This window comes from Pyricularia oryzae, chromosome 2 (genome assembly GCF_000002495.2).
Source record: "Pyricularia oryzae 70-15 chromosome 2, whole genome shotgun sequence".
Classification (NCBI taxonomy): domain Eukaryota; kingdom Fungi; phylum Ascomycota; class Sordariomycetes; order Magnaporthales; family Pyriculariaceae; genus Pyricularia; species Pyricularia oryzae.
In genome coordinates this window covers 7,064,862-7,079,736 of record NC_017850.1, presented here as the reverse complement: position 1 = coordinate 7,079,736, position 14,875 = coordinate 7,064,862, and the positions used below count along the sequence as shown (strand labels likewise).

Genomic DNA, 14,875 nt, shown 5'->3' with positions numbered 1-14,875 from the left:
TGCTGTTAATCTGGTGGGTGTGTGTTGGGTAATAACCTTACTATGCAGAGCCGGTAGATATTCAGGGGCCAGACACACTAAGACGGACGAATTAGAGTCTCTGGGCCACCTGCCTCCAGCCATGGCTCACGTCGTCAATTAATTACTATGCCACGCGGTGGCGTAGGCTTAGCTCCCATTGGGGCAGTCGACCGGGACGTGGCTAAGGACAATCCCTAATGCTATCCTCATATGGCTAACGTTTGGTTAGACGGGGGGGCGCCCACGGTTTTCTTGCCTGGTCTGCCTGCAAATCAAGATGAGTAGATTGCGACGGCGTGGAAAGCAGATCGAGGGATAATCTTGAATCGAAATGATGAAATGACGAATAATGCACCAAAAACAGTTGTACTTCCAGCGATCAAATCTCACTAACAACACAATCGCGTCAGTGGCCGACGTGATTTGTGGAGGTCGATTTTGCGGGGTTTGCCGACAGGGGTATGGCCTGCTCCAAGGTACCAGGACGATCTCGGATCCCTTACTCCAGCAGGAGGGCCACTTGACAGGGCCCCTGTTCAACTGTTGTGTGGTAATTGCAAGGGTTTCTGTGATATTAACAGCAGAACGTCGCAATCGCCTCACTGCTACATTGGCGGTGTGATTTTAGCCGAGGACGCGAACAAGAGTACCATAAGTCTAAAGTCACCCGCCGAAAGAGAAAGGATTGATTAGACGTAAACTGAACATCAAGACATGCACGTGTTTAGTAAGTAGAGAACGAGATTACTACTTTGCATCATGGTAGAGCAATATCCCAACTCTTAAAGTCTTTGGACGGCGACGTCAGGAGTTCAAGCCATTCTGCGACCCGACGCTTAGCTGCTTACAGGAGTTTGCACGCCCTCCATTAAGGTACGGATTAACTGGACCCAAGTGTCCAACGTGGGGTTTGGACGACCTGCATCTGGCGTCGCTCGCTGTCAGTCTAAGGAACAAGCGCAGCTGCAGAGAGAGATTTTGTTTTCCTTCTTGTGGCTTTTTACTGCCTATTCTATGCATGCAGCCCGAACCTGCGACGCTGCCCTAGCTCCCGTCCATCCCCTTCTTAAGGTACACCTTACGCACCTAACATCTTGGGCCGAGCTTTCATCGTTTGAAAAAATAAAAAAAATGCCAAGAGCCCAGGGAGCCTTTTTGTTTTTTCCTCCCCATGTTTTTCCCAAAACCCGAGCGCAAGAGAGAAAAAAAAAAGAACTTACTGTGCTGTACAGCGCACAAACCAAACAATACCTTGCTTGATTTTCCATGATGATATTGGGAACGACGATGGATGAAACAAGACATTCTCAACAGACCAGAGAATCCGGGATGGGGCTCTTTTCTCTCGCTCGCGTCTTGGTCAAACATGTTTTAGACATTCCTTGTACCTTGTTGTCAGGTGTGGGGGGTTTTTTTTTATAGAACAAGTGATTGGGATCCTCCTTGCTGACTCCATCTTGACAGGCTTGCTCTTCTACTACTACCACGTTACGGTACGTAGACGAACTCCCCTGGCAAAAGAACCTGGCCCCACTAATTCTTATTGACAAGATATGATATCGTTTAAAAAAAGAGCTGTCACGCGTGGTGAAAAGTTGCATGCAGGAGAAAAAAAAAGTGCAAGGGCAAGGTAGTTAGACAGGGTATCGAGTGCCTGCGCGCACTTGCAAAGCTGCAAGCACACAAGAAGAACTTTTTCAAGTATGAAATCGGTATTGCTTTCTTTTACTCTGTTCTCGTAACCACAAAGGCAAAGTAAACAAACATGTAAATATGTAAATAAACAAACTGACGATGAAGGGTTTCAAAGCTACCTCAACCACAATTGCTACCACGATAGATGTTGTAATTGCTACAGCGCGATCATCCAGGGGCTTCTTTGGCCTGCAAAGCACCGTGCTTGTTTTGTTTCACGGTTCTCCCCTCGTCCTAGCAAAAAGCCCAGTTTTTTTTGTACTCCGTACCTATGTTAGGTATGTATCGTAAAGCGCGACCACAAACTCCACTCGCCATGTTGATCAACTTCCGAAAAAGATCTTTTCTTTTCTTGAAATCCACAAAGCTCTCTGGTGTTCGTCCGCCTTATTTTCAGGCACTTTGTCTCGAGATACCACGTCAAAGTCGCAAGAGTCGGAATCAAGGGCCCCGGAAAAAGGGCGGTGGGGATACCGAATGGAGACTCGACTCTTGCACCCAAAAATAAAAACAAAAAGGTCGACTGATCAGATGAAAGAAGAAAAAATGTAGCGGCGTGCCGGATACTACCCTGGTTCATGACGGAATATCTCCTTTCTCTCCCCCACCCCCAAGTCTATCTTGCAGAGTATTAATCATCTGGCTTTTACTACGAAGTACAGTACGGACCTCTAATACCTTTCGCTGTTGTAGACTCATGTTTAATTTACCTTGGGCTGCGCCTTTATGTTGCAAGGCAAGTCTGATCTCGGTCTGATAAAATTTGTGCCCAAATATGTACTGCGCGCCGCAGCTTCATCATTAAAAAAAAAAAGGTAAATTAAACAAACGGCTGAGAGCGAAAGGTTAAAAAAAAACAAAAAAAGGGACACCACCCTTGCGCAGCAAGCATTGTCAGTGGGCCCCCACCACAAGCTGCACGCTGCACATTTGACCTTGGCACAGGCGGTCAGTCGGTTCCTCGATAAACCAAGATCATGATCAGCACCAGAGGTCAAAGCAAACTCAATCGCGGGTGGGCATTCTCTGCCAGTGTGCTTGCCATGGGGAAAATTCCCTGACGTTCTTTATTTGCTTTAGTTCCAGTTGTCTTCTGAAGGCTATTTGGTAATTGGCTGGTAGATCGCCATAGGGATAATGAATATCAAAGATTCCCCATGATGATGACTACGGTAAGGTGGCAGATCTGACTATAACCCGGGAAATGTTACTCTTTTTGAATATCTTGTCAGTGGATGCATGAGGAAATTGTCTTTTGAAGTGGTAAAAGATGATCAGGTTCATTCTATTCTGTTTGTCCTGTCCGTTGTGTATGTGGTATCATGATTCTTCGTGAGAATTGTAACAAAAGAAAAGAGAGAAAAAGAAAAAGATGGTTCCGTTATCCAAAATAAACACCTCCCTTCCGGTGTTTTTAGCGTTGTTATCCGTTTGGCAGCCTGGAGGAGTCGGTTGGACGCCTCCTCGAAATTGACGCCTAAATTAGTCCCCGTCCCAAAAAGCCTGGCGCCGAGTTTGTGAGTGATGAGTGTCCCTTTCCTAGCCCGGTCACCAAATTTCCCACCCAATGATGGGTTCAAGTCCGTGTCCCCATATGAACACGTCCTGGTAATGACCCGAAAAAATACACCGGTGCTGTAGTGTAACCCAAAAGACGACAAAGAAAAATCATGGCGTGATGTTTGACCACATCCATGTAGTACTGTAAAGATAGGAGATATAGTTGGGGTATAGTTTAAATATGACGAGGCTTGAAAGAGGCGAGTGGCTAGCTCCAATGAGATCATGGCCTGCCCGCAGATTTGAAGCTCCGCCTCCGTGCACTCAAACCAGTGAACCGGCTACCCTTCATCTCAGTAGGGGAGATGGGCGCGCCGAGAGCCATGTCGGACTGCGCTCGGACCGGGAGAGCCCTGGCTGCTGCTGATGCGGCCGGGCTGGAGAAGTAGTCCATTGAGGACTGTGTGCGGTCGTAAGGGGTAGAGGCAGGAGTGCTAGCCCTGCTGGTGTCCCTGCTGCTGTCGCCATTCTCCTCGGGCAGCGGGGCAACTCCAGCTCCGTTATAGCTGTCGCGCAAGCTGTGGGCAGCGTTCATGATGGACCGCGAGCGCTTCTTCAGCAAGGCGCCGCCACGGAGAGAGAAGTCCTTGAACTTCTCAGTGGGGGTCTTGGGCGTCCTGACAGAATATGCCTCGTCGATGACGGCAGGCGAGCCGTTTGAAACGGACCTAGACGAGGTTCGGCGCGGTGGGGTGGCGATGGATACGGCGCTGTTGTTGGCAAAGGGATCTGTGTTGAGGAAGAGGGGTTGCTGTCCCTTCCTGGTAAATACGGAGGCGATGACATTCTTGGCCTTGACTGGCGTCGCAGTTGCTGGTGCCACCCCCGGGCTGAAGGATGCGGTAGAGGATATGGAGAGGCGGCGGGCGAAGGAGGTAGCAGCACTAACGCTTCGGCGGCGGGATGAAGACAGTGACGATTGTGCGGGTGCTGCAGAGGTGTTGCTAGGTGTGGGGCTGACGTTCATCGTCGATCGAGTCGGGGACGGGCTCGTACGCTTGCTCGGTGTGGACAGGTTCACTATGGCCGGCTTGCCGACGTATACGACTGAAACAACACGGGCGGTTATCTCGTGGCTGCGGCGGCGGGGGCCACCAGATGGGCTGCTCATGCCGCTGCTGCTAGAAGCCTCTGCGATCTGGGCGTCATCTGCATACTCGAACTCGCTACCGCTCTCCCACTCAAAGTCGGAAAAGTCGTCGGCCGAGGACGAAGCGTCCTCCTCTGACGAAAGGTACACATCGTGTGGTGTTGGTGCAGCCTCCTTCGTGGCGCCGGTGGTACCCTGGACTATGATCTCCTTTGCACCACCAATGTTCAGTCCTGTGGTGTCGAGAGTCCTCGTTGAGGATGACCTAGATGTAGACCTTGACCTTGAACCGGACCTGAGTGCGTTCTTGCGGGGCAAAGGCGGTGGGGGTGGTGAAGAAACAGCCGAGTCCAGCTTCCTTGGTGACTCCATAATGGCGTCTTTTACAAGCCTCTGGTTTTCTGTTACTGGTTGGCGGAACTCTGTGTAGATCTCTTCGTCGTATGAGTCTTGACGGCAGTGTGGTTGTTGTTGTTGTTGTTGTTGTGTAGACGGCATTGTGGATGACATTTTTTTGCTGCAGGTAGGAAAATGGCGGGGGGGAAGACGTCCTGCTTCTATATATCCGGTTTGTGGTATGTTGTCTCTATACTATTGCGTTGGCAGGAATGCTGTGAATCCCTCAGCCACTACAAAAGGCAAAGACTACCAGAGACTTTTTGGACCTCCGGTACAGCCTCCTACACGGCGATGTTTAGACGAGGCGGTCGAGGTCTCGTTCTCTAGGGAGGCGGGCCGAGTCAAAAGTGGTTTCGAAGGGTGAGACACCTGTTAATTCTCTTCTCGGAGGTCGGGGAGAGGCGTCGCAAAAGAACGTCTTGTCTCGAACTCGTCTGGTGTAGAATTTATGGTTTGTATTTTTTTATTGCTGGTTAGTTGGTTTGTCTCTTGAAGAGAGTCCTTGAAGATATGGATGCTCAAGATTCGACAGAAACCTGGAGGGCGTGGTAGACTCTTAAAACAGAACGGTTCGATACCAGGCGAAGAAAGGCAGCAGGGGGGAAGCACCTGTGAGAGAACTGTTAAGGGGTGTACCCTGTTCTGCAAAGCATCACGCCCCGGGCCCATGGGCCCACACCCTGGTACCCTGGCCTCTTCAGCGCCCAGCAAGACCCCTCCCCTTGTTCGGTAGGGGTCAGTCCAAAACGAAACCACACCATCTCCAACGCACGAGGTGGGGTGGGGGCAAGCATATCGACCCACGCTGAGGTACCGGCGAACGCTCTTGCTATCGGAAGGTGAAGGTACACTGTGCATCGGGCGACGAAAATCAAACTGTGTCGACCACCCAGCTTAATTTCTACGTAGGAGCGCGTCGTTCAGGAACCAACATGACGGCGAGCTTTAGTGTAATACAAAGTAGGTAGGTATACATTCGCAAAGACTCTGTTGTAATTACAAGCGCCGAGCATATGATGGAAAGTATGAATTAACACCGACTCTCGGACTAAACTAAACCACGCTACCATCGTTACAAAAGTCAATCAATCGTCAGGTCCGCGATTATCTATCTGATTTTTTTTCTTTCTGTTGAGATCTCCACAAATCACCACGTGTTTACAAAGTGGTGCATTGCATTGAAGAAAAAACGTATCTGGACTAGTATCGTGATCGCGATGGGGCGCTTCAATCAATTGATTCCCCATTATGAGAGTTAGTACGTACGGCGCAGACATCCCATTTTGGCCAGCAATTCAGCATTGCGGATCCACAATTTATTTTCTTGGATGATCGATTCTTGATCAAATCCCATTATCCAAATCCGCGGGCGCGATGGTTGGGAGCAAAACGGCGGCGGCGAGAAAAGAAAAACAGAAGCAAGCAATCAAAATCAATTAATCGATTCAATCGTCCAGCCACATTTTGAACTTAGTGGTCAATGTTTACATGGTTCGTGCCTTGTACCTCGATGATCTCTAGCCTATTTTTGCTGACTGTAAGGCAAGACTGGTTCTAGACAGTTTGAATTGATGACTTGATTGGCGTTTTAGTACGCATCGGCCAGGCAGTCCCCTACTATTCTCAACACCATTTGCGATCATCATGATCCACCTCCGACCTCGTCGAAAGAAAAAAAAAAAAAAAAAAAAAAAAACTTTGTCCCAATGGTGGCTGAACAAGAGACGATGTGTTGCGCCACCGGGGAAGAGTACCAGGTAATTAATTGACATCACAACCTCGGCCAATTCTCCTGCTTTGTAAGTTGGTATAAAAAAATCACCAATGCCAATATAGTTTGTAACCGCAAAGAAATGTGGCATTGGTCAGAGTATTTTCCCCCGTGCTGGCAGAGGCCCTCTATTGGCTAGCACACCTTTGTCCCTGCGGCAGCCTTGTCCAGCGTCGCGTCACGAATTCCAGCGCCAATTAGGCGGCTCTGCGCTGCTATTGGTCGGTGGGCGTCTAGTAAGTTTGCAGGCAATGAATGTGACATCCTATCAACTCATCAATCCACCTGTCCAAGGAGTACTAGTAAGTCTCGGAATTTGCAAGCAAAAAAAGAGGGATGAGCAGTAAAAAAAAAGAAACAATAAAAAAAAACCCCCCATCTATCGACTGAGCTGACAACTTGGAGGGAGACGCTGTGTTCGGCATGTGTATCTGACTACACGATTCACCATCTCGCTCCCTTTCTGCCCTGCAGGAGCAGCAAACAGTAAACCGGTTTTCCCGAGACTGGACTAAAGCTGGAGAAAGATGCATTCCGGTAAGGGCTGAAAAATTCGGCGACGACCAGTCAGCAGTCGTTTAACGAATTGGCTTGCACATTTATGGTCGCGGTTTTACATGTCAGCGCGAACGAGCTTTAGAGCTTACTGGCGCCGACGACTACCAGCGAGCGGGCGGTGCATTCCACCTGAGATCCTCCAGCAAAAAAAAAAAAAAAAAAAAAGGCGCGATTTTTCTTTACTGTACAAAGGTACCTAACGTGTTTGTTGATTCTACTTTTTTACTGTGAACCGGATAACATAGCCGTAGCGGTTCATCTTTACGTGGCGAGTCCCAGATTTACCCATGCATAGTATTACAGGTAGTTGGCAAACTTTTCATCCACTTTGTATCCCTCCATGAGGCGAACAAAACGATACTGGTATAGTACTAGACCAGGCTTCTCAATGTGGCCGTGCAGAAGCATAATCAAGGAAGCTATGGGTATAGCTCTCTATCGACCCCTGTCGCCCGCCGAAAACTATCGGGGTCAATCTATATCGATCACCAAATAATTCAGAAACGACCTATTTTGTTGTATTTTTTTTGCACTCCCTCTCGCTCCCTTTTTTCTCCATCGCATGAATGAAGCAGAAACATCTCCAAAAGCTTGTCTCTAAATCGAACAGCTGTGACCAAATTGAACGGGAATCTGGGCCGATGAGGCGGAGAGAGGTGTGGCTGTGAAGGACAAAACAGCTTGGCTGGGCCTCTTTTTCTGACTCGGAGCTTATGCTATTTTGCAACTTTGTCGTCAATGCAGAAAGAAATAATAATAAACATCTCAGAGACAAGAGAGTTTCTTTGGTTCGAACATTGAACAGAAAGCTGGGTTGATCGCCACCGGGGTCTCACGTAGACTGCGGAATTGACAGCTTTCACGGGTCTTTTTGTTCGGGGAGGGGCGGGGTTTTTTTCGGTTGAGAGCATTCCTATTTTTGCTTCTTCTGGGGGAGGAAGCGGAGCAAGGGATGCAAATGACGACACTTGTGTGGTTCAACGCCTTTTGGGGCTTGTAGGGAAGCTTATTGGGAATTCGGAATGGTTTCAAGAGCTCGGTTCTTGAAATAGTTCCTCCCACGGGACTCGGCCATATTACAAATGCACAGGGAGGCGATATATTCAGTCGTGGGGAATGGAAGGGCGGTTTTTTTTTTATCGACTTGAGAGCTGGGCTTTCTTTGCTTGTCTTTTCCTCCCCTCAATACGTATGAGCCGCCCTGGAGAAAATCAGAGACAGTAAATGCCTTAGCAAGGGCTACCCGAGAGCACATCTTGAAAGCTATTGGATAAAATCCATCATGCATAGATGTGATGTGACTTTCGATACCTCTTGCACGCATATTCCTTTTTCTTCTTCTTTTTGATTTTTCGGAGGGCCCTTCCAATCCCCGGACCCCTTGAACAAAAAAAAAAAAGATAAGATGCAACAGCTTGATGCACGTACCGTGTCTCCCGTGCAAGGCATCCTGTCGGCTCTCAAAAAACAATGGATGGGAACCTAACCCAAGAAGCCCAGTGCGATGCTCTCATTGGTGGTCAACTCACCGCAAATGCATGCAGCTCTCCTGTCCATCACCATCACACCTTGACTCTGATTGATCGTTCCAGAGATGGGAAAGCTCCATGAGCCCTTCCACCCCTGAGTTATGGTGGTGTTGAGGATTTTGGTGTGGCTGCAAGAACTGGTCGCCTGACTATTTGAGCTTTTGCGTTGATTGCAACCCTATGTTGTATGCAAAAAATGGTGGCTTGATTTTTTTTTCTTGCACCTAGTGTGATTGATTATTTCTTGTTTCTGGGAATTTTCCTATGTTCCTAATGTTTCCCTCGGAACGGCCGCCACGCACATTCTGCCCTGTGTGCAGCCCAGTTTCCAGCCTATTTTTCGTAGGGCGATACTTTTTTGTCTGTGTGTTGTTATTCATTCCTACCGGTACGCCGCCCAGTCGGGGAAAGCTGCACGCCACAGCGGCGGGTTTCTTTTCTTTGGGCGGTATATTAGGATCACCTTTATTGTTCGTTAATAATTTTCTTTTTATTGTAATACTCGCATCCACTATGAGCAGGTAGTCAATGATGTGTCGTCAGCGAGGTCTGGAACGGCGACTGTAGCATAGTCTCAAAAAATGACCGATTGGGAAGACATGAATCAAAAAGAAAAAAATGACTGTCCTTCGATTTGAATGTGATGCTTTCGTCAGCACGGTTGTGTGTGAGTCGATGTATCTCCAAACATCCGGGAGGGCGTATCGGCGGGATAATCCTTGGGTTCAGCTCCTTGAAACCTAGGGGGGGAAGAAAGGGGAGGCCAGTCACCATCGCTGTTCGTCTGATGACACACGATGAAGAGAACGACATTTAAAAAAATCACCGGCCCAACGGTCCAGCTCGCCCGTCTGTAACACGCGGGAATCCTTTTTGACAGCGCGGCTGTGCAGAAAAAAAAACCCCCCAGCCTCGGGTTCTGTATCCCGGGGCTGTGGAATTTACGGAGCAGGCTGGGTGAAACGATACAAGACAGGATAAAATCTCCAAGCAAGAAAAAAAAACACGATGCGCATTAAGGATCATGATTTGGTGATTTTTATTCGCTGCTGCTTTGCACGTTGTCGTCTCACCAGGTGGATTAGGCTGTCTGCGGTAGAGGGTTGTCTGATCCAACGAGCCTGTAGCCTTTTCGATCTCTACTGCACGGCTATTATTCCCCTTTCCCTCTGTTATTGGGTGTTTCTCTGTTTTCGTTTATATCCTCTACAATTGTATTCGCCGTCATTCAATACCAAGCAGGAACCATCCTCTGCCGGCCGGGGTTGTCCGCATGCATACAATAAAAGAAAATGTGGTCACGGTGATAGGCCATCTTGGTCATGTATATCTTCATGTATATCTCCGAGGAAGCAACGGCACAAAGTGTCTTCCTTGAGATACACGCGCGCATACCCAAGGCGATTATGATAGTAACGGTTTGGCGGCATTGATTTTTTTTTTTTTTTTTTTTTTATTTCGGCGCGAGAAGAGTTACAATATGATGACAAACTCTGTACGACGAGACACTACTATGTGAGTATTTTCAAGCCGATACTGCAGTGATAACCATAGGATGACAATTATATCATTCACATACAGTGCACGTGGGTTTTGAGTGAAAGCTACGAACACAAAACGACATGTCGTCAGCTAGCTACGTTATTTGGTTATCTAGGATTGGCATCATGTCACCAAACTGCTGTGGAATTGCCGATTCCGAACTAGGTGACATTTTTTGTGGCATCCCCTTTTTGTAGATACTTCTCGTCCACCGTGGGTCGTTGTACACAACAGTGTGCAGCTGACGGTAAGCTGTAATGTGCGCGCAGGTGATGTTACAATTTCCCAGCCAACATCAACAACGCTTTTGGTGTGTGTAAGGTAAGGGAGCTGATTGAAATCATCATGTTAGCTGCCAGCTGCAGGCTGTCGTCATGCTGCAGCCATCACCCATTCTTGTGTCAGTTTTTGCCCTGCAGTTGGTGTCCGGTTTTTAAAGCTAGAGTTTAAATTCAATCCAAGGCACGTAAAAAAATTTGCCACAATCTGATATCACCGCTGAATTAATCGGCGAACCAGGGAGAGAGAATACGTGCACAGTATGGAGACTCCAAGTCTCGTCAAGATGTTGGACCCTGAATATCGGGGGGTGTCGACATAGTAGTTAGCGCAAGGTTTTGATAATAATATGGAAGGTTTATGATGGAATCGGTTGGGCTTCGATGACGCAGCCGAGATTTTGGTGACGGCGAGCCTAGCTGCACATATGTCAGGTCAAGATCGTTCAGGCCGTGATGGACCCTTCAAAGTCGAACTGCGAGGGGTACTGAGCTATACCCAATCAGGGTTAGCTGCGGCCACCCCTAGCTCCTCTCAGCTTGTCGTCAATCCGTCCAAGCCTGGGGCGCGGTAGTTTGGATGCTAAACTTCCAAACTCGATCCAGAAGCACGGCGAATAATAACAACCGGTTAAATTACCTATCCATCTTATCGGGCGGCGCTTTGCTCGGTATACCGGTTGTTTAGTATTGTGTGGTTGTGGTACTCTTTTCACCGGGTTCCAACCCCGGGGGTGACAATTGTCGGTCAAGGCAACCGGAACCGTGCAGGCTGTGGAGGGATTCTCAAGCATCACTATTTCCAGAACGACCTGAGCTCGAGGCTGAACCTGCCCCCTCGTCTACTTCGTACCATTGGTATTACGCCGAGTTACAAACCAAGCGTAATTCTTTGGTCTAACCTAGATACAGTATACAGTATTGAACATTCCTCAAAATTAGGTAACTCCAACCAGCAGGTACCTATCCGTCGTTGTGCACTGTTAAGCTCTCTGGTTCGCTCACAGATTATGAAACATGGACATCTCCATGGCATAGCACGAGACAAACACCAGACGAAGGATGGACAAGAACATGAAAAAAATGATCGTTGGGCACAGAACCCACAAACCCTGGCGACGCTCGGCCGTGTCGCACCGGGGGACAGTACCATAGTTTATTCATTGCTGGACTGAAATTTTTGTTACCTACGTCGTACATATCCATTTGTTTTCCTTTACAACAAAGTTGTCTCCGATCGGTCCCCTCTCTGTGTGCATGCGATCCAAAGTACTTTGTTTTGCTGCTCCAAGGTCGGGGCTAGATTAAGGTGGTAGCCTTTAAGGGGTCCCCCGTTTCGATGAATCGCTGGCCCTAACGTCTCAAGTTTTGCTGTGCGCCCCTTGCTGAAAGATAAAGACAACAAAACAAGCTTATGACGATCGGGTATGTTGAAGAATGAGGCCTTTTTTTTTTTTTTTTTTACTGCGTTGTTATTACCTACTTGATACATGATGCAGTTTTGTACGGCATTTTCGGCTAGTCCCTTTCGTCTAATAAAAAAAAATGCAATAACAAACAACATGACCTTGACTCTTGGCATTAGACATCTAGAAGCCGCACTTGTTCCATGAAGTCGGGGTTGGTATCAACTAGTCTAGGCTACAGTAGTCATGGTTGAGCTCTAGAAGCGGTAAATTCAACGACAAGTTACGCAATTCCTCGCTCTCGCCGGTCGTTCACGCCATGTCCAATCAATGATCGGCCATTTCACAAACAATCACAAACAAGGAGCTGGGAATTTTCATCTACAGTATGTTCAGCTTTCTGTTTTCCCAGTGAGATCCGCAGACCGATGACCCTTTTCTGTGTAAACTTTGCGATCAAACAAGCATCGGACTAGACTAGACTAGAAACTAGTCGGAAGTTCGTGGCTTGCATGATCACCAGCTGGGATGATTGGATACTCTTTTACCTCGACTATAACGAACGGGCCATTATACATACAGTGAGTAGGTAGGTAGGTAGTAATACCCCAAACGTACTGGAAATGTCAGAGTTGTGGGTTTATTTCCCGAGCCGGGAAGTTGCTTCCAAAATCCACAGTAATATTCTTTAAGTTTCTTTCTTTCGTCTGATGTTTTATATTTTTCTCCAGTACCCAGTTCTATCCGCTTGGAAAGAAGGTGGAGTGTGCCTCGGGATCCTCGTCCTCCGGGTTCGAAACAAGGAGGGCTCCCCACGCGCGGGCTTTTAATGTGTGTGTCACGGACACATGCCACAGCCCTAGGATGCTTTTACGAGGGTATTCTTGCAGATAGCAAAATAGTGAGTTTCGAGAGAGAGAGAGAGGGAAAGTTGGGAGCTTGACTGTTTTCTTTGGGTCTTTCCAGGGTAGCCCCCCCGCGTAAATGGTTAGTCCTCTACCTACCCGATTCTAGGCCCCTTAGCTACTTTTGATGCTGGGATGGTCATGAATGTCACTCACAGTGTCGCCTGACGTGCCTGTGCATCTAGCATTTCCCCTGCCACATGTAAGTATCCCGACACCATGATCCTGATATACCTCGCCGCCCAATAAATCCATATGCATTGTTCAACATTCTCTGCGGGGAAGAGGCGGCGATTGTGGCGTCAATCCCGGAGGAGCAAAATACACTGGTCTCGTGGGGGGTACTCCCGTACTTGCACGGGTTTTGATCTTTCTCTGTGTCACCTCTCGTTGCAAGACATACACAGATCAAAGATGTGCGGTTTCGTTCCCAGAGGGCAGTCCAAAGTCGTCCTACCCAAGAACTCTCGAGGTATTTTGCTGCGGACCTTGGTCATCCCCAGAAAAGGACTTTGTCGCCTTTGTCCGACGTCACATGAGAGACTTCCAGGAATCAGCTCGGGGTCCCATGTGCCGAAATTTGATGAGTTTCCTACTGGAAGTATTTCTAGCCTAGCTTCATGTTCCAGAAATGGCGATGTATTCCCTCATGTCAAACCCAAGGGGGTTGGTATTTCTTTTTGTAAAATCTTCCAGCTTCCCGATTGGCGACCCCAAGAAAATACAAATATAGACAGGGAGCCGGGTACACCCCCCAGATATCGACGCGGCCATACTTACGGCACAGCTTCCAAGGTCCATGATGTGATCCCGGGGCACCCGAGGGCAGTTTGTATCGACGCAGGTACGATCAAAGTAGTTCGCCAGCTTGCAGGTTCTGAATTTACCGACCGAAGATCTTCTGGGTGGATGTGCAGCCAAGCGATGAGTTTCCAAATCTACGCATTCACATGGTGAGGTGAAAGGTAGGTCTGGCTTCTGCATGGGAGAGGCGCGGCGTGGCCACTTAGGTGTGGTACGCCGTGTATGGTGTGAACCGCCCGAGGCACGTTTTTTTTTCTTCTTTTCTTTCCCCTCGCGACGCACGTAATGATACCTAGTTTGACCGAAGAGATGGTAGACATGCCTTATTTGGAAAGTCTGACCTTGAATGTGGCTTGCGTCCGGCGTTATCTGGACCTCGGTTGACAAAGACGGTGAAACAGAGCACAAGAGAAGCAATACACTGAGAAAGGAGGAATAATACTTCCTACTATGGAATCCTGGGGAAAAAATACATTTAGAGTATCGGTTGCGCACCTTCTGACCTAGGGCTGATTCTTGGTATGAGATCATTGTCGCCGAAAAGTAAAAGTGGCGGGCAGAGTTTTGGTATCTTCCACCGAGGTTGATGTTTGTGGCTGACAGACTTAGGAAATATAGATTGCTGTCGCGGATAGAGGACCCGGTTTGTTGTCGTTCTTGTACCACGTCTCGAGGTCTTTTTTTTTCTTGCACAGCCGCACGCGCCGCGGACTTCATGGACTGGCGGGACGATGCCCGAAAACTAGCAATCTATCCAACGAAACCTCTTTTATGGTTCTTTCTGGTGCCGGATTTCGGAATTTCGGGGTGTGAATTCTAGGTTGGAAAATTATGTTGATGGGAACAGTATCATGAAAAAAGCAGGCGTGTGTAGTTGCCTAAATAGGCAACCAAGAAAGTAAATCTCTGCCACCAAACCCTCCGCTTGCTTTAGGCATACGAGAAGGAACAAGCCGCTTACGAGTTTCTGCTAAATTCCAAACTGTTGCACAAAAAAATAGAATCCTCCTCGTACACACAAAGGAGAGAAAATAGGAAACAAGCTGACTTGTGCTGGCTGCAATACAGAACATGGATTATAGCATTACAAATCAAGACTAACACACATTTTCCACAACCTTACCATCCCGTCATGTCAGCGTGTGGCGGGACAGAAGCTGTGCCTTATGCTTCAAGTCACATTACTCACTGCCCGAAATCTTTGTAAAGAAACGATCTTGAAGAGGCGGGATGATGTCACTAGATTCATCGGGGCACATGGACCCAAAGAATTGTCCGATCAGTTTTCATTGAGAAGTTTCTTTGTCTTGCTAGCTT

The 14,875-nt window shown here is 48.0% G+C and overlaps 2 protein-coding genes across 2 annotated transcripts; one reads left to right on the top strand and one right to left on the bottom strand.

Annotated features, from left to right (window-relative positions):
- Positions 1-735: 735 nt before the first annotated feature.
- MGG_15893 (uncharacterized protein) lies at positions 736-1,821 on the top strand (the record flags this gene model as incomplete). The annotated part of the gene is made up of 4 exons (XM_003715456.1): positions 736-748; positions 872-961; positions 1,486-1,514; positions 1,640-1,821. The coding sequence occupies 4 exons, from the start codon at positions 736-738 to the stop codon at positions 1,778-1,780; spliced, it is 273 nt and encodes a 90-aa protein (XP_003715504.1). The 3' UTR covers positions 1,781-1,821.
- A 1,092-nt stretch (positions 1,822-2,913) lies between these two features.
- On the bottom strand, positions 2,914-5,335 carry MGG_07278 (uncharacterized protein). The gene has a single exon (XM_003715455.1). It carries the CDS (start codon positions 4,874-4,876, stop codon positions 3,500-3,502), a length of 1,377 nt encoding a protein of 458 aa, XP_003715503.1. The 5' UTR covers positions 4,877-5,335; the 3' UTR covers positions 2,914-3,499.
- Positions 5,336-14,875: the final 9,540 nt, after the last annotated feature.

Excerpts from the sequence above, each read along its gene's own strand:
- MGG_07278 (XM_003715455.1), bottom strand. The coding sequence starts at position 4,876 with ATGTCATCCACAATGCCGTCTACACAACAACAACAACAACAACAACCA.